At 45.0% G+C, this 24,716-nt stretch overlaps 1 protein-coding gene across 1 annotated transcript in view; it reads right to left on the bottom strand.

The window, feature by feature from the left end:
* Positions 1-24,716, bottom strand: part of C4_1H6orf52 (chromosome 4_1 C6orf52 homolog) — a 328,083-nt gene that overhangs the window by 52,711 nt on the left and 250,656 nt on the right. Inside the window, exon 7 of the mRNA XM_086964993.1 lies at positions 10,704-10,893. Within this exon, the coding sequence (XP_086821119.1) occupies positions 10,704-10,893 (190 nt within the window). The remainder of the gene's footprint in view (positions 1-10,703; positions 10,894-24,716) is intronic.

Here is a 24,716-nt window from a genome sequence, read left to right as displayed (position 1 = left end):
ATGCCATACCTCCCTGGACTCCCCCGGGTGTCTACTTTTCAGAACTGTTTGGGTTTGGTAGTTTCCAAAGTTTGCCGCCGAGCCCCGGCCCAAAAACTCAAGTGCCCCCCCCCCCCAAAAAAATAAGGTACTTTTGCTATAGGTTACTCCACCTTACGATTTGGGCCTTTTCCTGTTGCAGCACCTATACCTACCCACGCAAGTGAGGTACCATTTCTTTCGGGAGACCTGGGGGAACGCTGGGTGGGTGGAAATGTGTTGATCCACGCAGATTCCAGAAGTTTCCACCACAGAAATGCGAGGAAAATGCGTTTTCTTTGTCAATTTTGTAGCTTTGCAAGAGATTCTGGGTAACAGAACCTGGTGTGAGGCAGTCAAGTCACCCCATCCTGAATTCCCCTGGGTGTCTAGTTTTAAAAAATGTATAGGTTTGCTAGGTTTCCCTAGGTGCCGGCAGAGCTAGGGTTCAAAAACGAAAGGTAGGCTCTTTGCCAAAAAAGGGCCCGTTTTCACTGCGAAATTGAGGTGCAACCACGTTGCGTTTTGCGCTGTTTCCTGTCGCAGGCACTAGGCAGACCCAGGCAAGTGAGGTACCATTTTTTTTGGGAGACCTGGGGGAACGCTGGGTGGGTGGAAATGTGTTGATCCACGCAGATTCCAGAACTTTCCACCACAGAAATGTGAAGAAAATGCGTTTCTTTTGTCAATTTTTTAGCTTTGCAAGGGTTTCTGGGTAACAGAACCTGGTGGGATGCAGTCGAGTCACCCCATCCTGAATTCCCCTGGGTGTCTAGTTTTCATAAATGTATAGGTTTGCTACGTTTCCCTAGGTGCCGTAGAGCTAGGGTTCAAAAACAAAAGGTAGGCTCTGCCAAAAAAGGGCCCGTTTTCCCTGCGAAATTGAGGTGCGACCATGTTGCGTTTTGCGCTGTTTCCAGTCGCAGCCACTAGGCAGACCCAGGCAAGTGAGGTGCCATTTTTTTCAGGAAACCTGGGGTAACACTGGGTGGGTGGAAATTTGTTGATCCACGTAGATTCCAGAACTTTCCACCACAGCAATGCGAGGAAAATGCATTTTTTTGGTGAATTTTTTAGCTTTGCAAGGGATTCTGGTTAACAGAACCTGGTGGGAGGCAGTTGAGTCACCCAATCCTGAATTCCCCCGGGTATCTAGTTTTCAAAAATGTATAGGTTTGCTAGGTTTCCCTAGGTGCCGGTAGAGCTAGGGTTCAAAAACGAAAGGTAGGCTCTTTGCCAAAAAAGGGCCAGTTTTCACTGCGAAATTGAGGAGCGACCACGTTGCGTTTTGCGCTGTTTCCTGTCGCAGGCACTAGGCAGACCCAGGCAAGTGGCGTACCATTTTTTTCGGGAGACCTGGGGGAACGCTGGGTGGGTGGAAATTTGTTGATCCACGCAGATTCCAGATCTTTCCACCACAGAAATGTGAGGAAAATGCGTTTCTTTTGTCAATGTTTTAGCTTTGCAAGGGTTTCTGGGTAACAGAACCTGGTGGGAGGCAGTTGAGTCACCCCATCCTGAATTCCCCTGGGTGTCTAGTTTTAAAAAATGTATAGGTTTGCTAGGTTTCCCTGGGTGCCGGCAGAGCTAGGGTTCAAAAACAAAAGGTAGGCTCTTTGCCAAAAAAGGGCCCGTTTTCACTGCGAAATTGAGGTGCGACCACGTTGCGTTTTGCGCTGTTTCCAGTCGCAGCCACTAGGCAAACCCAGGCAAGTGAGGTACCATTTTTTTCGGGAAACCTGGGGGAACACTGGGTGGGTGGAAATTTGTTGATCCACGTAGATTCCAGAACTTTCCACCACAGAAATGTGAGGAAAATGCGTTTTTTTATTCAGAATTTTTTAGCTTTCCAAGGGCTTCTGGGTAACAGAACCTGGTGGGAGGCAGTCGAGTCACCCCATCCTGAATTCCCCTAGGTGTCTCGTTTTAAAAAATTTATAGGTTTGCTACGTTTCCCTAGGTGCCTGCAGAGCTAAGGTGCAAAAACTACAGCTAGGCACTTTGCCACAAAAGGGTCAATTTTTAACTGCAAACTTGAGGTGTGACCACGTTGCATTTTGCGCCGTTTCCTGTCGCAGGCACAAGGCCGACCCACACAAGTGAGGTACCGTTTTTATCGGGAGACTTAGGGTAATTCAGATATGTAAATCAACTGTTATTACCTATTGAGTTTTCATGCATTTCTCCCTTCCCAATGAAAGACATTGTGTAAAAAAAAAAAAATCATCTTGAAAAATGACCAATAATTTGCAAGCTAGTATGAGTGTTCCCAATTTTGAAAATGTGCAAATATATACTGTTTCTAAACTCTATAATTTGTACCCAATTCAAAAACACATAGGTGTCTTTTGTACCAATTTTTCCATGTATACTTTTTCCAAGAATAAATGCTCTATACCCGGGAAATAATAAAATACCATTGCAAGTTGCTGCTCAGTTTTTGGCTCTGGGTTCGTCGGGTTCTTGGTGAAACTACAAGTCCTATATATTCCCACAACCAGGAAGATCAAACTAATGTAACAGTATATTGCTTTCAAAGAGCTGTCAAAATTACAAGAAGTTACAGGTGAAAACGTTGAGACAAAAGGCAATTTTTTCAACTAATTTTCAATTATTCCAATATTTAACTGTTAGTTTCTATAAAGAAACCTTCATGGATTTAGACAAATGACCCCTTTCTGAATTCAGAATTTGGTCTACTTTTCGAAAATGTATAGCTGTCCAGGATCCATTATTGCATTCAAACACATTTCTACCATTACCTGGAAGGATGTTGAAAGCTCTAAAAATAGCAAAAAAAGGCTATGTTCATGAAAAATGCCAAAACTGTGTGACAAATGTTGGTTCTCTAACAAAAGACTGTCATTCCCTAAAAGCTGAGAAAATGGAGATGTCAACCCCATAAACCCTTTTTTGATAACATTTGCAGGGAAAAACCCAGAAGCTTTCATTTGCAGCCCGATTTTCCCATTTTTCTGAAAAAAACTAAAATTTCACTGTATTTTGCTTAATTTCTGGGACCCCTCCAAGGGAATCCACAAACCCTGGGCACCTTTAGAATCCACATGATGTTGGAAGAAAAGGCCGCAAATTTGGCGTGGATACCTTATGTGGTCAAAAAGTTACAGGGGCCTAAGCACGCACTACCCCAAATCGCCAAAAAAAGGCTTAACACAGGAGGGGAAAAGGCCTAGCAGCGAAGGGGTTAATGAGGATAGCTGGTCTGGCAAATACGAAAAGCTGAAAGGGCAGACCAATATTCTTTAGTAGTGCCCACTGCAAGTCCATGCTGGGCCTGAGATCGAACAACAAGACAAACAGTTTGGTTTGTAACAGATCCATACTGTGGGCACCACATCAGGCCAAAAATGTGTCCCAGCACCCGGGATAAACAGACTTTGTGGAAAGATGTTTAGCAACAAAGATAACATACACGACTTCAGTTCAGGAGATCGAATGCAGTCAACTGCCACTACTCAATCTCCATGCATGGAGGTGTAGAATGTGCAGGCCTTGGTAAAGAACCCTGCTTTCACAGAAGATCATTCCAAAGTGGTAACCTGATCAGAGGACAGATGCTCATACCCAGGTAGTGGAGGCAAAGGCGTAAAAGCATACAGGAGTCTTGTGCTCTACTCCAGCCTTACTGCATTCCCGAGAGAGCTTTTGTGGAAACTCCACCATGCTAAAAGCTTAATATTGAGCACTCTCCATGGTGCCAAAAAGATTTAGCCAGGGTTCTTACTGTTGGAAGACTCCTAGCGCCGCCTTAGAATGTAATTGTCAGGTGTAATCTGCCAGGTGCCACCAGCACAAGACCCAGGACTCCACCCACCCTATTTGTTGCAGTACCATATGGTGATGTTTTCTTTGGAAATCGGACCCAGCCTCCCCCGGATATATGGTAGTAAAGCTTTCAGCACCATGTGAATGGCCAGAAACTCCAATCGGCTGATGTGGAGTAGGGTCCAAGCCAGACATCAGAGGTCATCTAATATCCACCTCTCCCAGATGACCTCAGCCAGTTCACATCCAGGGATAAGGCGTTCATTTTATCTTCGAAAGACGTAGTATCAAGGATGGCAAGCAACACTTTCTGAAATTATTCTGAATGTTTACACAGGGTAGATTCTAGGTGCAGTAAGGCGCCCATGTGATGTCAGCAGTCGTTGGAAGCGGCACCGCAGTATGGAGCTTGGGGATCTGCGATTTGGCAGTCCTGGTTTTCCCCATCATGGTGCGGAAAGTAGGAGACAGATTACGCCAGGCACACACCGTCTGCGGTACTGTGGGCTTCCAATTCCTCCGGGAAAATGTGGTTAGCACCAGGGGAGTCTTGACAGTGATGTGGCCTACAGAGACACCCACACAAGAAAATAGGTGTCTCTGCATGTGCATTCCAGTGCAGTGGGCAGCCGACGAAGAACATGTGCCTTCCTGTAGAATAGGTCACCCTGGATCAGGCACAGCGGAGGAAGGCATCGCCGCTGGGCTGCAGAAGGGGGGGGTCCCTATGAAGGTTTAAGTAGCAGAAAGGAGCAAAGTGCTGCAGAGGGAAGGTCGGTGTCTGGGGCAATGCGAGCCTGTGATGCAGCCTGTGTTGTGGAGCTGGTTACATGCCCAGTGCCAGGAAGGATGCCCGATGCGTGAGATGCTAGCTTCAGGAGATTGTGTAACTTAATTAGCGGAGACGACCCTAGACACCGCCAACTCAGTATGGTGACATGCGTGGCATGCACCACAAAGACCGGGCACTGTGGTGCGTGGCTAGCCACAGTCCAACTGGCACTCCTGGTCCCACAGGGGAAGCTGCAAGCACACTAGCTAATTGTCAAGGCGTAAATTCCCTGGAATAATGGAAAAGTAGTGTCAATAGGCCAGGGGTAGAGCAGTGTCAATAGGCCAGGGATAGAGCAGTATCAATAGGCCAGAGATAGAACGGTGTCAATAGGCCAGGGATAGAGCATATCTTAGTGTCAGCAGCTAGGTGTGTGCCCTATGAGCAGGCAGGGTACTCATGATGCAGTGCTCTCGCCAGAGGGAGCTTGCAGCACCCGGGAGCCAAAGAAATGCAGCCAACTGTGTGCTTATGTTTGAAGAGAAGCACTAGCAGTGCACTGATCTTTCCCAGTAAACTACTGTGATTCCAGTCTGTTGTTGGCAGCAAAGGGCAGGCAAAGGCGGCAGCAGCAGGACCTCAAAGGCACATGTCGCTGCGGGCAGGCCATCGGTCTTAGCTCCGGCCGGCGTAGCTTAGAAGGGCGTGTGGGTGGGCCTGGTGCACTGCGGGTATGATGGCGCAGTTTAAGCAGCAGATCCGTCCCCTTGGGGCCCCGATCTAGGCCCCTCTCGAGCCAGCGACCACAGGTGAGGAAGACTGTGCGTCCGCACCGCAGGAACTCAGTCAATGGCTGCCAAACGGCGCCGGCCTCTGGGCTAAAGCCGCAGAACTTGATTCAGCAGCAGTTTCACCCACAACAGCAGCGCATGGTTTGAGCCTCCCTCACAACCGCAGTGGAATGGTGAAGAACATGCTTCATGGGTCTCCTTCGGTGCATCGGGAGGCTCTGGGTGGTCCTGCTATGAAGATCGGGCAAGGCGGCTTCGGACTGAGATATGCTTTAGCGGGTCGGATGCTGCTGATGTTGTAGGATTATAGACAAGCCTGGCACGGAGCTTGTTCGTGGAGCGTCAGATGCAACCGCCATCTAGGCCACGCCCCCAACTGAATAGCATTTTATTCTATTTATTTAGAAAATTAATATTTTAGGAAAACCAATGAAAAAATATTTTCCATGTACAAGCATGGAGACATTGTGGACCACAAACGGCCAGATTTTTAGAGTGGCTCCTTCAGCAGCTATCACTTATCCTGATAAAATCATGGGGCAGGGATGCCCTCCAGTCTCCAAAACATAGAAATCCTGGTCTCCTTCATCCCATATTTGAGTGAAGCACATAAAAGAGATGAAAATCTGCCCATCAGCATTGGAAAAAAAGTGATGCTAAGGCCTGGCAGACAGGAGCTGAATCTAATATGGTGTTGCTCATCAGTAAATGCTCAAGACAAAAATAAAGCAATTTAGGCTGTACAATCTTCTAACCCAAGCTACATGAGGCAGAGCAGACCCCAGGAAGCAGAGATATGTTTCAGGAAAGACAGATAGACACTGGCATCAATGGCTCCTCAGGTGAGCCACAGCCGGGAAGCCTTGGCCAGCAGAATAACGTAATAACGTATGAAACACATGCTGTGAGAAGCAAAAACTGAGCTCCAGAGAATGGGGGAACCAGGAATGCATTCCTGGCAGAGAAAATAATTCAGACTTCCACATTAAGAAAGTGGCGCACCCCAAGGCATAAATGTGAGATGGTTTCCTTGGGACAAGGGGCATTAACACCATGCTACCTCAGTGTTACCAAGCTGAACCTGAAATAACCAGATATAGGAAAGAGTCCCTCAACCCCCCGCTATTAACCTAGAGGGCAAAATGAATGATCAGTGAAAAGGAGAATAAATGACACTTTCAAAACTAACATGCACAAAAATAGTAGAACTTGCATCATGTTTTGGGCTTTGTCTAGTTTAGTGTCTGAATGCAGTTGTACCTTCTCTTTTTTAAACTCCTACACAAGTCATAAACTGATATTTTATTAACACCATCGGTGTGGTGCATTTTCCTGCTTGCGCTGAAGATTCGAGCTGTGCGCTGAAGATTCGAAAATCCCGTACGAGAGGTGTACTTCATGACGAGCTGAGCTCGTCATCAGCGTCGAAGGGGTTAATTATAAGTCACCACTAAGGTAGGCCGTAGCTAGGCCACAGAGCAGGCTGGTATGTGCCTGAAAAGTAACACGCATACTTTGAAGGTTTACTGAACTATGTGTTCTCATACAAACAAATGTGCCCCATTATACATCCACCCTGCCACCCAGAGTTTAATCTCACACAGCTTAGCAGAAAAGCAGACAGGTAGCAAAACACCCACTGACAGTGACAGAAGCACCTAAAGATTCACTGATATAGACAGGCACAAGAGATATCTATGTAGCGCTAAAAAATGCAGTTGCGCACACACCTTCTAAAAAAACATAATACTCACTAAAACAACCAGGAGGCAAACCAGGCAGCTCCTTCCAGACACATTTACCGAACCATAGAGGTTATGAAGAGATGCAGTAATTTACATACACATGCAATGACAGCCCCAGATGGGGATTGAGACATTTGCCATTCAGAATTTAATACGACACACCTTACTAAGAAAGCAGACATGCACTAAAACACCCACTGACATAGTGACAAAAGCATGTAAAGATTCACTGATATAGACAGAAACAAATGATATATATGTGGCGCTAATGAAGGTAGTTGCGCACACACCTACAAAACCTAGTTCTCATTGACATATACAGGAGGCAAACAATGCAGCCCTTTACAGGCACATTCAGATAAACATACAGGTTACGAAGAGAAGCAGTCATTTACGCAGCAACTTACATACACATCCAATGAAAGCTCCAGAAACGACAGACATTTGTTCACATATGTGCTAACACTTTCAATTCTAATATGCACAGACGTAGCCCTTGAATCATGTTTTGGGCCTTGCACAGTTTAGCATCTGGATGCCCATTTACTGATAGCCTCACCCTCATGTTTTTAAGACATAAACAAGGCATATACTGATCATTTATTAGATATAAGTCACCGCTGAGGTAGGCTTCAGCAAGGACATAGAGTAGGCTGGTATGTAGTGAAAAGGTAACACAAGTACTCTTGAACATTCACTGAGCTATATGCGCTAATACAAACACATATGCCACATTAAACATCCAGTTTGCCATCCAAAGTTTAATATGACACACCTTAGTGGAAAAGCAGACCTACACTAAAACACCCAGTGACATAGTGACAGAAATATCTTAAGATTCACCAATATAGACGGGCACAAGTGATATCTATATGGTGCTATTGAAGATAGTTACACACGTATCTAAGAAACCTTATACTCACTAAGACATCCAGGAGGCAAACCATACAAACCTTGCAGATATAATTAGAGAATCATAGAGGTTATGAAAATATATACTGGTTTAGGAAGAAACTTAAATACGCATACGATCACACCTTAAATACTAACAGAGACACTAATTCACATATCTGCTAAAGAGAGACATTTAAATCTAACATCTAGAGAAGAGTTGAAAAACAAAATCAGCAAAATAAGAATTGATCAAAAACAGCATATGGGCTACCACGGTCCAATGAATATCACAAAAACATTGGTTAAAGCATCAACCAGAAATAAAAAATATCAAACAATGGGAGCACAACTGAATCAATGTGTTTAAAAAATGAAGATGTGAAAGCGAGGTCAAGGCATAACAACATCAGAATAGATGGTCTCTACATATTTGGGAATATGGAGTTTTGCAGAAACACCCCGTCAGATCTATTTGGCAAATACAGTTTCTCTCCCTCATTGATAGCCAAGCTCACACTTAGATCACCAGCATCAAGACTAGTTCCAAGAGCTACCAGAGACTGATAAAAGTTGGATTGCTGAACAATTGTGACTGAGATGTGGTACTCAAATAGTATAAGAAAAACAAGATCTGCAATTCTCATGTTTCACTATTTCATAGTTCTAAACTTCACAGAAGCTGTCTAAGTAGCACGAAGATCATTCACAATGGGGAAAAGCTGCTATCTCTGAACATGTCCTAAAGCATTCTGTACCAGTTCTCCTTAGGTTTACACTAGGGGTCAAACCATAAATGTTAAACCCCCTTAACAGGCACTAAAATCTCTTAATAAACGTGTGTATGTGTGTTAATAGTAAAAAGGATAGAGGAAGGGAGAGAAACTGACAATTCTTGGTTAATGGCAAATGTATGAAATGTAAGGGACGTGGTTGTGGGTGTGAGGGAGATGGTGTAATCCAAAAAGTTAAACATCATGATAACACATGATGTAGTAGTAACCGGTCTTTAGAACTGCTATTGGACATTGGCAAGCTGCAATCAATGGTGCCCATTTGTAAAAGATGGGCATATTGAATATTTTATAAGTTGATGTAAAAGTAAATTAAAAAGGACATTAATGTGGGGAAAGAAAGAACCAGAGTGACTGAAAACACTGTATTAATGGACACCACCTCTGGTAGGGACACCTTTAATCTTGCCTTATGAACACAGGAACTAGCAGCATAAGATTTCAAACTTCTATATTGCTCTGGTGCAATATGCAAACCACTGAGTCTATGGATCTTCAAAGCTGCTGTATCTTGCACCAGAGAGAGGAGTGGTTATGCCACTGGCCCCAGCACTAATCCATCCTAAAGAGAAACCAGGGGTATGGTTGGACCTGGTTAAATCTACCATTTATCCTTGGAACTAGTTGAGAAGGCAGTGGAATGGATTCACCCTACTTCATTAAGATGCATGCAAAATGGAGTGCCTGGAGACAGCGGACGTTGGATAGCAGTGTGAGAAGACAGCTATCGGGCTCTGCATTATGCATCTGTGTTAGCTGCTTCAAGTTGTCTTTATCCCCCGAGAACAGTTTAGAGGTGAGGTTTCTATCAAAATGAAGCATTTTTCTATTTTTACAGGATAAGAAGTGCACTCAGGGGTTGTAAACCAATCTATCTCAGGAACGCAATCTTTCAGACTGCTGACCCTCTACATTGAAATGTAAAAGCAGAAAATGATGATATCTTGCATCTACAAAGAGGATAGCGCTGTGGACATGATTGGGCCTAACAAAGTGCACATGCAGTGGTAATGAAGACCTGGAACACATGATCATTGATGAACACTGGGCATAGAGTTACACTCCAAAGACAATACAATAATTAAAAGACACACAATCCTTAATTTCATGTTTATTCAAAGGCACCATCAAATACCCCAATTAGACTACAGGCACACAGTCTCAGGAAAGAAGCAAGGTGCAACCACAATGTAATCGTAGTGGGGCAGGCCTGATGCACCTGGGTTGGTAGTGTCCTGGGATTCAGGCCTCTGGGAGAAAATATATGAGGAGATCCAGAAAAATGACACCACACATTGACTGCCCTGCTGGGATAGATTGAAGTAGCCCTGGCTGACTCGGAAAATACACTGCTATGACACTTCCAGTAGCAAAGGGCAGAATTATTTGATGGATAGGCACGCACATTCCAAGGTGAAATAGTGATCACAAGATTTATTATAGTGCAATAACGTTGCAGAACTATATAGCATACTTTTGCCACTTAGCACATGACCCAACAATATCGGGTCCCGACTTCAACATTACCTAACAACAGAGTTACAAGATGAAAGTGGAACAGATGAAACACCATTGTGTGGGTATGACACCTATCTGTGCTTCTTTTTAATATTCATAAACAGATTGTGATTGTAGACGCACACGGACTACATACAAATGTGAAAACATTATGAAGCAAGATTGAGTGATCTCTAGACGCAAAATAATACATGTACTGACATGATAGGTCACAGATATTGTGCTTTTATACTATATATAATATTAACCCAAAATGCATAAATAAACATTAAAAAACGAATTTCAGGAAAGCATACCAATATGGACAAAAACATCAAGAAGGAGAACATTTAAAAAGGTAGAAACTAATGTTTATCACATAAATGCAGTTTAAAGTCAAAATGTGTACCTCTGGTCCAGCTGGAGCAACAGCCGTAGCTTCTGTTTCTGTGGGATATGCGTTTGCTGCATTATAGGATGTATAACTAGAGTTGTAGTTAGCATAAGGATCATAACCCATTTTTGCATAGTAGTTTGTGTATTGATGGTAGTATTGAGTGTAATCAACGGTTTGAGTCTGCTGGTTCTCTGGCTTCACCCTTGCACACAGAAAAAAACAATACAAAAAAAACAATCAACTACCTCATCATTGCTTGCAAAATGTTATCACTTGTTATACATGGAACTTGCAAACAGCCTCCAGCCGCATACTGATGATCTTTTAAAAAAGACGTTGCTGCTTAACATACAAGAAGGAACCTGCACAGTGCAATGGGTGCAGGTCATCTCTTGAATTTCTCAACATTTCCAACCTAGGTTCACTAGTTTGTGCATTGTGATACGAGAAGCTACAAAACAGCACATGCTAGCGGATATGTTTGAAAGAGACAGCAACTGCTAGCCTGAATAACAATGAATGCACTACTGCTCTCGCTATATCACAGGGTGTCAGTAGACAATTCACACAGAATTAAAATACTACAATACAAACTAAGCAAGGGTTCTCTTTCCAATGGCAGAATGCAAGTGGAGTTTTCCTGAGGCTGTCTTCCAGATTTCCCATATGGACATAAGCGTTTGGATATTTTAAATTACTTCTTTCTATTCAGAAGATCATAAATGAACCATCTCAAGAACAGTTATCACAAGCATTTATTGAGTACAGGGACAGGAGATAATACTTGGTTCAAGTCCATAGGTTCGGATTATGTATTTAATCTTTATTCATTGATTCTCAGTAGCTACAAAGAACAACCATCATAATAAACCAAGTTTCTATATGCTCAATGAGTATGTAGTTATGTAGTCCCTTCAGGAGTTCGCGATTTGCAAAAAAAAACAGCTAATCTGGAAGTTTTGTAATAGCACATGCTGTTTACAAAAGTGCTAGTGAAATTCAAAATACGCTACCGCTCCAGAGTTCACAGCTGAGCCAAATGTACAAGTTACTTACCTTCGGTAACGATGTATCTGGTAGAGACTATTCTAGCAGCAGATTCCTTCACGTAGAATTATCCCCAATCATGAGACTAGATCCGGAAACTTTTTAGCCACAGCAACCCTGCGCGCCGGGTGCGGGGCAACATCACGCTACTCCGCCCAGTGACATCAGCGAGGTCACTAAAGACCTGCCCCGGCGCGCCTACGTCAGTTTTCCTCAAACCACAACGCAGCAGAACCACCAGATAAAAAACTGTGGGAGCATGGGAACAGTGTGCGAAGAGTAGAGAAATTGGAAAGAAACAGTGACTAACAAGACCACAAGAGTAGTGGCAACACCGCAGAATCTAAAGGCAAGGAAAGAAGAAAGAGCAATCAGAGCCCTGCGCCGCCACCCTGCCAGCATAAAGACAGCCTCCCATCCCTGTGCCCCTAGAGACATGGAACATGCGTAAAATTCATGGCACCCTTAGTAAACCACCACCCCCATCCTGTACAAGGAAGGGGACCAGGTCCAAGACAAACAGGGACAAGAACCTCCAAGCCACCCCAATATAGAGGACAACACCCCCAGGGGACAAGAGCAAAACATGGCTAGGTGACCCACATCAGAGGATAGCAATGGAAGAGAGGGAGGAGAGGGATGGAAGCAATCCCCCTAAACCTGGAGGAGCCAGAGCAGCAGGGCACCAAGGCACCGGAACACCATTCTCCCAAGAAACAAGGAGGAATGAAACTGCCCCCAGACGGAGCCACCCTTCCAGAACAAGGAAGGCACTCACGGGGAGGCGAGTACCGAAGACCAACCCAAGGGTCCTGGCAGAACAGGGGAGGAAGGGTGGGCCATGAAGGAATCTGCAGCTAGAATCGCCTCTACCAGATACATCGTTACCTAAAGTAAGTAACTTGTACATCTGATAGAGACTACTAGCCGCAGATTCCTTCACGTAGAATTGATACCCTAGCAATACCCCCTGGGAAGAAGGGTCTGCGAAAGGACCACACCAGCCAATACCGACCAGAGTCCCTACAGGGGACCAGAACCATGGACCAGGGAGAATGTTCCCCTGCCAGGCAATGGGAACCCCAACAAGCAGAACCCCACTGACAAAAGGGAGGGAGAGAAGAAGAGAAGGAGGCAGAAAAGCCCCGCACACTCACAACAGAGAAACCAAAGGCAAGGCCGGAGGGACCGAAGTACCCCCCTCCTACACAAGGCAATCTAGCTGCCGCCCAATGCCAGGACAGGAAGAGCGGAAGCGCGGGCAAAGAAGGCAAACTCACTCCAGATGGAGAGCAACCTGCCAGCTAGGACCGAGCCAGCAGCCAAAGCAGCCAGAAACAAGGTGAGCAGCCCGAGGCCCCCGGAAGGCCAAGTAGGCAGCACCTGGCAAGGGAGAACACCTGAGCATCCCAGACCTCAGGACAGGAGTCAGAAGAGGAGCCCGGGCACACCACTACGAGCGGCCGCACAGACAACCTCAAGCAGCCAGGGCAACCACACCGCGCCACGGAGAACGGGCACCCGAAGGCCACCAGAACCCCTAGTAAGGCGCAATCCATATAACAGCTGCCACTTCATCAAGGGTACGGTAAGTCTAAAACTATGAGAATCCTCGTTGGAAGAACTTCTGCAGCAGAGGAAAAAACAAAAGAGCCACGGGGAAAAAACACACCCCGTGAAGGGCTGGACAAGCAGCCCAACCAAGCAGAAGGCCAAATCTCACCTCCGAGATGTTCAGAGCAGAGCTTAGCGAAGAATAAACGCCGCAAGCTCCCGGCCATCCGACGCATGATGCCTCAAGTCCACCTGACCAGGCTGCAGGGACGCTGCAGAGCCCAGAGACTCAGCCAAGTCCCACAAACAGTAGGAGGCCCTAGCCTGAAAACAAGGTGTTAAGGGTCCACAGGGCAGCGCTGGTCGAGGTAAACATGTCGCGCCCCCAAGAGTCCAGGCAGCGGGTCTTCCGGGATTGCGGAGTCAACAGTGGCGGTAGGGAGGGAAAAGCAGTCCGTAAAAGAAGACTGGCAGCCGAGGGGTGAAGGGACAGACACTCCGGGTCACGCGGCGCCGCGAGGGGCCGGTGCAGAAGATGCTGAGGCACCGGGTGCCCTGAGGCAGGCCGTCTCCAAACCCCTGTCAAAGCAGAAAGAAGGGACCCTTCAAAGGGGAGTAAGATCTCCCACCCACCAGAGCCCTGGTGAATGGCCTCCAAGAGGTGGTCTGCCGGAAGGTGAGCCACCTGGTCACCCATGCGCAGGTTGCCCACAGACGTAGGGCCCTGCGGCGGAGAAAGCAGCTCCTCCGTGGGCGACGGCTGCAAACTAAGCCGGCCGTCCCCGAGGCCAAGCGGGATAGGTAGGGGCCAGACCTGGAAGCCAGGGGGAACCGACGAATGAGGGACCTGCCCCTATTCCCGGCGAACCCCTCAGCCTCATGAATGGGGGGGAGCCACCTTTTGACGCCAGTGAAAAAGACACCATATGTCGGCCAGTCTCGGGAGAGGACGATACCAAAATACAGCCTGCCTCCGGGGAAGAGGAAGCATCTGAAGACGAATCCACGTTGCGACCCCTGTGCGGATCCATAGAATCCGCCGCCTGAGGCAGGGCGCAACCATCTGGCGTCATCAGGACAAGAGTCCACCAAGTCATCCCGCACCGGAGACCAGAGTGGGGCTGGAGTCGAACCGCACCCGGGGCGGTGCCGGAACGACGCCGACCCGACCCCCGCCGAGGTAGACACCTGCGTGGGGGAACAAGATGGCCCCGGGGAGTGAAACAAAGCTTACCGGCAGCCACAGCCAAAAATGAGACGGAGAATGCTCAGCAACCCACGTGGCTGCGCCAGAGACGATTCAGCCACCGACTCGCCCTCCGAGGCAGCCGCCTGCAGGAGGGAACGAGAGAAGCCCGGAGAGGGACGCGGGGTCCTCATCCGGCCTTGACCCGGAGCGGGACGAGAAGGGGCCACGACCCTGTGGATCCACACGGAACAGCAGCTGCTGGCGCTGTAGCAGAGTCACCGCGGCCTTAGACAGAACCACCTTGTCAAAGGACCGAGAGGGACTAGGGGATGCTACCACGGCCCAGATGACCTCCCGCAACGCCACAGGGACTCCCGCAGGAGTTTGCGGAGAGGCAGAGACGCCGTGGCATGAAGGAGGTGCCCCCGGGGAGCCACACCCCAACAGCACCACATCCTCCAAGTCTGGATCCGAACCAGTCGGCCCGGGGCCGCGGAGGGCCCGAGCAAGGCGAGGGATCCGCCAAAGCCCCAGGAGGAGGAGGAGGAGACTCCAGGGAGGATTTGTTGGGGCGAGAAAAAAAAAGAAAAAATATATATATATATATCCAACCCTGCGTTTGGACTTTGATAACATGTGCTGAAGTACTTGTGGAGACGGAGCTTCTGTGTTGAAGCCATGAAATGAAATGGTGAGATTATTATTTACTGTGCGAGATCGGACTCTTGCTCATGTCACCGAGAGTGTTTGTTTATTTCACTAAGCACGCCTTTTATATCAGCTTTGGCGTGATTTCATTTATTGATTTCATTCAATAGTACACAGTACCAGGATGTGGCCATATTGGCCCTGGCAGTCCGTGCCGATCAGAATCAATAACTATGCCACGTTTGATATGACACGCACTTTAGCGTTTACAGTATATGCAAAATTAGACATTTGCATTGTGTGTCAAGTGTTTCAGAGTAACACTGATAAGCAGCTTTGATATTTCTGGATTTTAGCTCGGGACGTCAATTCAAGGCGCTTGCGAGGCTTGTTTAGATAAAGTTCAGTGGGGTGTCAGGCTCCCAAACAAACAAAAAAAGAAGCAGTGATTTTAAGTCTCTGTGGTATGTTATATATCAAGCATTATTTATTCGGTTTAAAATGTGTAACACGAGGGGGTTGGTGCTATATAAAAGAAGATGTCATGGTAATAGCAAATGTCCACAAAACATCAGAAGATATGGTGATGCATTTTTCATGTTAAATCGTATATCTGTGTACTATCAAAGGTGAATTGCTGATGCATTATGCAGACATATATTATATCTCATTGCAATTTGCATGTCAAAAGACCTTTATCTAGTTACTGCAATTTGCACTTAGCACTTTTGAACTGTTTGTATTACATGCTCAATGTATTTAGATGCATTTTAAGTATTTTATATATTTTCACAGTGGATGATTAGGATATTTTCTATGTCTTCAAAATGTGGACTGGCTATATAAGTTGTAACAAGATGGCGCCCACTAGATTGATAAGGGCTGCTGAGTCAGCCCAAAAGTGTCTCATTAGCCGCTGGGTCGGAGGAGATATATATATATATATATATCTCTGGGGTAGCTCACAAAGGCAGCACACCTTTGAAGCTTCCCCTTCGTGGACACTGCCCATCCAGAGGAAGGAGGCTTTGCACCTCGACCCAGGATGTGCACTGTTTCAGACCCCGAGAGCAGCAGGCCCAGGGGTCCAGAAACATGTCCGATGGTAGCAGCTCGCAAGGAGCCACTCAGCCAGGACACTAGAATTAGGTCGTTTTTCAGGGGGCATCTCTAAGATGCCCTCCTAGTGCATTTTTCATTAAATCCCACACTGGCACCAGTCTGGGTTTAATGTACAGAGAAGTTCGATATCAAACTTCCCAGTTTTCAGTAAAGCCATTATGGTGCTTTGGAGTTCGTAATGACAAACTCTCAGCATCATATACACTTTATGGCATTACTGCTCTTACAAGGTCTACGCATTGGTTTAGACACTGTAGGGGTACAGGTGCATGAGCATCACCACTGGTATAGTGCACCCAGCTAGAGTGGTGGCTTACCTATGCCAAGGCAGTGGCATGGAACAATGGGATGTGTGCCATGTCGACTCTTCACTCTGTTACGCACCAAATGTAACCTGCAGAGTGTGAGTATATGTATATATATATATATATATATATATATATATATATATATATATATATATATATATATATATATATATATATATATATATATTCACTGAAAAAACCATAGGTTATAGACCATATATAGTTAGGGATTAGCATTGTCACTGACCATGTCATGAATGATGTTATATGTGACATCATCAGCAGTGGATTGCGGGTGCGCGATATATAGTTATTGCAACTAACTATATATGCGAATTTCTATGGTTTTGTGCGAGTAAATTAAGGTTTTGTAAATGCTAATCCCTAACTATATATGGTCTATAACCTATGGTTTTTTCAGTGAATTTTCAAGGTTTTGTAAATGCTAATCCCTAACTATATATGGTCTATAACCTATGGTTTTTTCAGTGAATTTCATTGTTTTTTTAAAAGCTAATATCTATAGCTGTAACATATATTCTTATTCTAATTCACAAATATATTTTATATATATTTGTATTATATTTTTTTAATTCAATTTATATTATAGTTTAAATTATTTTTTCTTGTTTCTCTGCCGGTCCGCGAACCGGTAAACGTTCCGTTAGTGCAAATACCGCGTTAGAAAGGCACATCGTGACGCGTCCCGTAAACGCAACATATCGCGTTACTACGTACTGCCCCTTATGACGTGCTGCGTTAGCGCACCCGGAAGCGTTCTGGAACGCGAACCAAGGCGCGAAACGTAAAACCCCGGAAACGATCCGAGGCGCGGCGCGGACCGCGTAACGTAAGTATAACAGGTCATGTGACTAGTTCATAAAACTTTTCATTGGTTCATTTTACTTTTAGTTTCCTAATGATGGAACGCTTGATCATATGACGTAAAATAAACACTTTTCATTGGTTTAGAACATTTTCTTTTCTCAAATGATGAAAGTCCCACCTTTTTTCCTCACTCCGACTTTCATTTTTATGAGAGAAAGACCTGTTTGTGTTTGCTTAGACATGGCATTTGCATTAGCTGCAGCTGGTGGATCTCCACCACCTCCACCACCACCAAAGAAGAGAGGACCGACTAGCCAGGTCATCTTCCAACAAGAAGAAGAAGAAGAGGAAGACGAGGAACAGGAGCAAGGGACAAGTGGCTTTCTGAAAGAAATGCCAAGGACGTCCCATGTGAAAGTGAATTTTATCTGGCAATTTTTTTCTTTTCCTTCTCATGAAAAGAAAGTAAATGCCAGGTACGTTACCTGCCTCATCTGCAAAAAAAAACTCTCGAGAGGGACCGAAAAAAAATATAGCTATGGTAATCATACCATTCATCGGCACATGGAGAGTTGGCACCCTCTTAATTATTCTAAAGCACAACTTCGAGATTTGGTGGATAACCCCCGACCGGCTAAAACATCCACCAATGACTTCGCAATAAGTGAGTCAGAGGCAAGGGAAACGGTCCCAAATCTCCAAAAGAACTTTGGGCAAATGAGATTGACATGTGTAGCTTGTGGAAAATTAATTTCATGTGGAGAGATGAGTATTACTTTAATAAATAGATCATTTGAAAATCATCAATGTCCAAAACGTCCAAGAAAGTAATTTTTTTTTTGTTGCTCCTGTTGAGCCCTTTGAAGTGAATCATTTTTGTTTCCCCTTCCTCAAAAAAAAACACAAAAAAATATAAAACATCAAAAATAATAAAAAAAAGTTCTTTTCAGAACTACCTTCCCTTTTAAAAAAAATTGCTATAATGTTTAGCACTCTAGCATCCTCTATTTCTTTTGATTCGCTTCCCGGTTAGCGTTTGGGTACGCGAACCGGGAGCGAACTAAAAAAAATATTTTTTAAAAAAAGACGAGTAAATAAACAGAGAGTAATGTGAAAAGCAAGACAAATAGAGGGAGTAACACACAGCTACTGTTGAAAGAGGGACTGATAAAAGAAATCAATTTTTTTTTCTCGACATATATGAGCCTCCTCGGCCACCCTCAGAAAACTTAGGGAGACAGGATGCGTCTAAAGTACTCCAATCTACCCATTCTGAACATTATTTATCCTCCATCTTATATCTCAATTCTACCGAAACACAAAATGGAGGACTCCCGTAACGCTGCAGGTTCGCGTACCGGGAAACGCACTGACAAGCACTCGCTCAAAAAAGGTGGAAAAGTAATTTACAGACAAGCATTGGAAATGCAATAGGTCTCGCATCATTAGAGTTAGTGCTTTTAGAATTGTTTATGGGTTTTTTTTGTAAATCTTTAGCATTTTTGTTTCCTGTAGCCAATGCTAAAGAATTACAAATAAAAAAAGCCATAAACATTTCTAAAAGCTCTAACTCAAATGCTGCGAGACCTATTGCACTGTCGGCTGGGGTTTTGATGGTGCTGTGCTGGGAGAGAGAGTGGGGAGGGGTTGGAGAAGGGAGGGGGCGTAGAGCAGGGGGCGGAGCTATTGTATTAGTGCTCAACCCGTACCTCTGGGTTTTTCAAATGCATTGTGGGTGAGGGAGTTTAGATTCCATTTCTTTGCGGCGAAGAGATTTCACTTGTGTCATACAGTATCTGCCAAAGCCAGCCCATAAGTGAATGTCCTGATATTCAACAACATAAATTATTAAACAGACTTTTTGATCTTCAAGTACATTAGAAGACAAACTTTTACCACAAATCTATCAAGTTTATAAACAGTACAATTATGACTTGCGTAATCCGCTATTGTGAATTCATCGGATCTAAATGTTTACTTCATTTAGTCGATTACCAGGTCTCAATAATGAAATATTCGTATAATTTTCTTCAAAAGCTTTACCCACAGAATTTCCTCGATGTCTACCCTTATTGGCCCATCAATACCGCATAAAATACCTCGACCATCTTCCCCGACGCTGACTCTCAGCCCATCGTTTCGTTTGCGCTGGCAAAAATGGAACGTTTGGAGAATGAATTAGACATGCAGGGCAGCCCCAAAGGTGTCTGTTGCGAGGCTAATGAACAGCAGAGGCAGAGGGGAGTGGCCGCGGCGGAGCGAGCTCGCTGGCTTTTGTCACAACCACTCTGCAGAGCAGGAGGGGCAGTGTAGATGGAAATGGAGGAGGGCTTAAAGGTGGGGAGTTGGGGGGTTGGGAGGTGATGGTGTCGCCGTCCCCAGTCTTTTCTGGCTTGCAGAAGGCTACTACCTATGTGAAAGACCACACCAGTGGCAGATGGTGACTTCTTCTGGGGTGGGGCCACTTTGGAAGAGTTCACCTTGGAGATTTGCAAGTAACGCTCTAATCTGCGACTTACTTTGACAAGTAAACGCTCTGGGGGTCCAAACCTGAGCGGCAAGGTTGTGCTGGGAGAGAGAGAGTGGGAAGGAGAGTAGGAGGAGGAGGGGGGAGGAGAGGAGGAGGAGGAGGGGGGAGGAGAGTAGGGGAGGCACGGCCTAGCGGCCGTGCAACCAAGAAGTGAGGGGGCGGAGCTGGGGGAGGCTGTGAGAGAGAGAGAGTGGGGAGGAGAGTAGGAGGAGGAGGGGGGCCAAAAGAGACAAGACGGAGGGAAGGCAGAGAAGGGGAGGGGGGAGGAGAAATGCGACACGGCGGGCAGGGGAGGGGGCGGAGCGGGGAGAGGGTGTGAAAGCAGCAGGGGCCTGGAGTGCGGCTGAGGGAACTGAAGAAATGCGACACGGCAGGCAGGGGAGGGGGCGGAGCGGGGAGAGGGTGTGAAAGCAGCAGAGGCCTGGAGTGCGGCTGAGGGAACTGAAGAAATGCGACACGGCAGGCAGGGGAGGGGGCGGAGCGGGGGTGTGGGAGGAGTGCGCCTGAGGGAAAATACATGCAAGGCAGGCGGCTGGGGGCATGTGCACGCGCTTTTAAGCTCAATGCGCATGCGCATTGAGCTTGAATTTCACGGGCACTGCAAGGAATCGCCACGATTCCTTGCAAGTTGGTTAAAGACTGTTTAAGCCCCCATAGTCTCGCAAGCTCGATGCGCTTGCGCATCGACAGGCGAGACCTAAAAAACCACTGGAGACACTTTCACCAATTAAACATTAGCTCATACTACATACCAATCCCTACCATTTTCACAAATTTCGTTGGAATACCATTTAGCCATTTAGCATGTAGAACTCTCTAAAATTCCTAAAGTAAATTACTTCACAAAACATATCGGAAGTGTTGGAAATGACAACCAATTAAAATATTACTTTCAATTTCTACTATTATATCATGACATTTGATTGGTTATGTACCTGAATATATATAAACAAAGAGAGAGAAACACAGCCATTTTGACTACTACTTCGTGAAGTGCATAACAACTAAAAATCAACTGATAACTTCAAATTAAATTTAAAAGGTAAGATATTATTTTTAAAACTGAAGTATGTTCTACATTTTCTGACAGTTATATTCTATCACTCTGTAATACTTATAGAATAAAATAGACTTCTCTGTTTTAGTTATGGCAGGGCCAGTCCAAGGATTTGCGAGGCCCTGGGCTAAAAGGCAACGTGCGCGAGGCCCCCTCCAATTTACATAAGTGGCCCCTTGCAAGGAGAACATTCACAGACACTGTGGGGGCCCCATTGTCCAGCATTTTGACGCCCCCACAGTTTTAACTTTTAATCCACACGCATTTCTCACACCTTCATAGGTGTGAGAATTGATTGTGGTCTAAAAGTTAAAACTGAGGGTGCGCCAAAATGCTGGACAATGGGCCCCCCACAGTGTCTATGAATGGTCTCCTTGCAATTGAGCGAGCGTCTCCTTCTCCCTCCCCTATACCTCCTGACACCATCCATAAGAGGCCCAAGGAGGGGGCCCCCTCCAATAGACCTTAATTGCAGGCGACACCTTTCTTTGTGATAGATCTCCAGGAAAACAAAAGGACACATCACCAGTGCGTGGCCCCATGCTGGTGGGCTGAGTGCGAGGCCCTGAGCGGCAGCCCACGCTGCCCATGCCTAGCGCCGGCCCTGAGTTAAGGATAGAGTTAGACTTCTCTAGTATAATTCAGAATTGACTAAGAGTTTATTTGATAATTTTCTTCAAATTTCTACTTCCAATTTGATACCATACACTGCCCAAAGAAAAAAACACTGTTTAAATAACCAAACTGCCTGTCTGTTCTGAAACCCAACAGTGCCCTATCTGTACTGATATATTTTTTAAAAATTCATTTTTCAGATTTCAAAATGGAAGGACAAGAAAACAACTTGAAAATTGAAACAGAAACACAAAAGGAGACAGAAGTTGACCAGGATTTCTACGACAATACAATAAACAATGAACTTGTGCAATGTGTAGATGCAGTAGATTTTCTACTGGAAAATGAAGAAAAAAAAGATCATGATTTTTTAGAATTTCTTTTAAATTTTGAAAAACAATCTGAAAAATAATTTTTTATTAATTAATTCAAAAATTGTTTGACACATTATTTATTTTTATATGTATATTGTAAATTAGTAGCAAATTGATTATAACGTGAAGTCAGACTTTAAATATACTGTGCAACTTTTTGGTGTTACATACTAACTTTGTTCATAGTTACTTCCTTTCTCCCACTATATAATCCCCAATGTGTATTTAACATCTCTTTATCATCTCCTGCCTCCATGTTGTTTCGGCTTTCCAGACAGACTATGGTATGAATTCCATATACCACAATAACTTCTTTAACAACAGGCAAGATATCTACAAAGGAGACGGCGTTTATTAATTTATAGACTCTGCATTGGTACCTACATGTAGCTACGTAAATAAAAAAAAACAACAAAAAAAACAACAAAACAAACAATTGATAAACATACAATAAGTTAAAAGTCAATCATTCTTGTTTCCTTATAGTACGCTCCCCAGACCGCTTTCCGGTACGCGTACCGGGCGCACCCCACGATAATTTTTTTTTTTTTTTTGCACGGCGGGGCCCTTTTAAAGCCTCCACATCAAACCTAGGGGGTCAAGGAGGATCTACTAAGCCCCCTTATGGGCATTTGCCCCTTCGTTCTGGCCTCCTCTTGTCTCTCGATCCTACCGAGAGACAAGATGGCGGCCGCCACGGACTGTTTAGAATGTTGACAGACACCGGAGAGCCAATCAGCTTCGCTTCGCAAAGCTCCGTTACGCGAAAAGTACGCGAACTGGTGCGCTATCCGGTACGCTGTCACAGACATATCTGTTTTTTTAAACGTTAATTTCTCAAAATCCACTGGAGCACATATATTGAGACCCAGCAAAGGCACATCGGGCTAACAGTCCCTACAATTTTGCCAAGTTTCGTGCAAATCCATTCAGCCGTTCGAGCTAAAAGTGAGGCCAAACGCCCTATGGAAAAATGAATGGGAAAAACGTGTTTTGGGACCCCCCTTTTTTCTCGGCCCCCCCTTAACGGAACCCCCCTAAATATTCAGGGGCTGCTCAGAAATAAAATGTGCCATTTTCCTGAAAATTTCAGCCGATTCCGTCCACAAACGCCAAAGTTATTAGACATAGAATTTTCAAAAGTTCCATAGAGAAAAAATCCTAACTATATATACCTACTGGCGACCGCCAGTAGGGGATATTATATATATATATATATATATATATATATATATATGACAATTTGCCCTACGGGCCGTTTTTGAGAGTGTGCCGAAATTGCACTGACAAAAGTGATTATTTCAAAAATGGAAACATTCTGCAAGAGAAACTAACCACAAGAGGGGATCCTAAGAAATTGGTAAGGGGAGTTTCAAAAAGAGCGTGGTATACTCCACGGGAAAATCTACTTATCCTTAAAATTGAACAAGATTCAGAACAATTGATATGCGTACTCACCTTCGACCCCAAGGCGAATAAAGTGAAAGGAATATGCTACTTACCAGTATGCATCTGTTCTTGGCATGTAGGGCTGCTGACATTCATATCTTGTGCATAGATCGCCGCCTAGTGTTGGTTCCGGATGATTGCACCTTGTTGTCCTGGAAGAGTCTTCAAAGTATCACGAGATAGGTGACTTCTCCCCTGGACTACAGTGCACATGGGTATCTTCTCCATCCTCAGATTGTTTTTCGCCATTGTGGCAGAGATGGAGAGAGTAAAGTAAGAGATGGCCATGCAAAAGATAATGCTGCAGCCGCAACAGGCACCGGGGAGGAGGGCTGGCGATATGAATGTCAGCAGCCCTACATGCCAAGAACAGATGCATACTGGTAAGTAGCATATTCCGTTCGAGGCATGTGGGCTGCTGAATTCATATCTTGTGCATAGAAAGAGAGTTTTGAGGACAGCCAGGCCTACAGCAACTTGCTGCTTTGCTTGTACGTCTACACAGTAGTGTTTTGTGAAAGTGTGTATAGTAGTCCATGTGGCTGCTCTACATGTCTTCAAGAGGAATATTCCCTAGGAAAGCCATGGATGCCCCCATTTTGCGCGTAGAGTGTGCTCTTGGGGGGACAGTTAACATGCGTTTAGCTTTTTGATAACATATTTGAATGCATTTAACTATCCATCTGGCTATTTCTGACTTTGATATGGGATTTCCTTTATGTTGTGGTGAAAAAGCAACAAATAATTGTTTTGTTTTTCTGAATGATTTAGTTCTGTCCACATAATAAAGCAGAGCTCTCTTTACATCTAGTGTGTGTAGGGCTCTTTCAGCTACTGACTGTGGATTTTGGAAGAACACTGGCAGTTCTATTGATTGATTAATATGGAAAGTGGATATGACCTTTGGCATGAACTTAGGGTTTGTTCTAAGTCCTACCTTGTTAGCATGTATTTGCATGAAGGGTTCTTGAATCGTTAGTGCCTGTAGTTCACTAACTCGCCTGAGTGAAGTAATGGCAATCAAGAAGGCCACCTTCCATGTTAAGAATTGCAATTCGCAGGAGTGTAGAGGTTCGAAAGGAGGCCCCATGAGTCTGGCGAGTACTACATTTAGGTTCCAGACTGGTGAAGGTGGGTGTATTGGAGGAATCACCCTTTTGAGACCCTCCATAAAAGCATTGATTGCTGGTACCCGAAACAGTGAAAGGTGTTGTCTGTTTTGGAGATATGCTGCTATAGCAGCGAGGTGTAGTCTTAAAGAAGACTATGCTAGGTTGCATCTTTGAAGATGCAGTAGGTAGCAT

This window comes from Lissotriton vulgaris, chromosome 4_1, assembly GCF_964263255.1.
Source record: "Lissotriton vulgaris chromosome 4_1, aLisVul1.2, whole genome shotgun sequence".
NCBI classification, from domain to species: Eukaryota; Metazoa; Chordata; class Amphibia; order Caudata; family Salamandridae; genus Lissotriton; species Lissotriton vulgaris.
The sequence above is the reverse complement of the archived record's forward strand: the minus strand, read 5'-3'. Positions and strand labels throughout refer to the sequence as shown.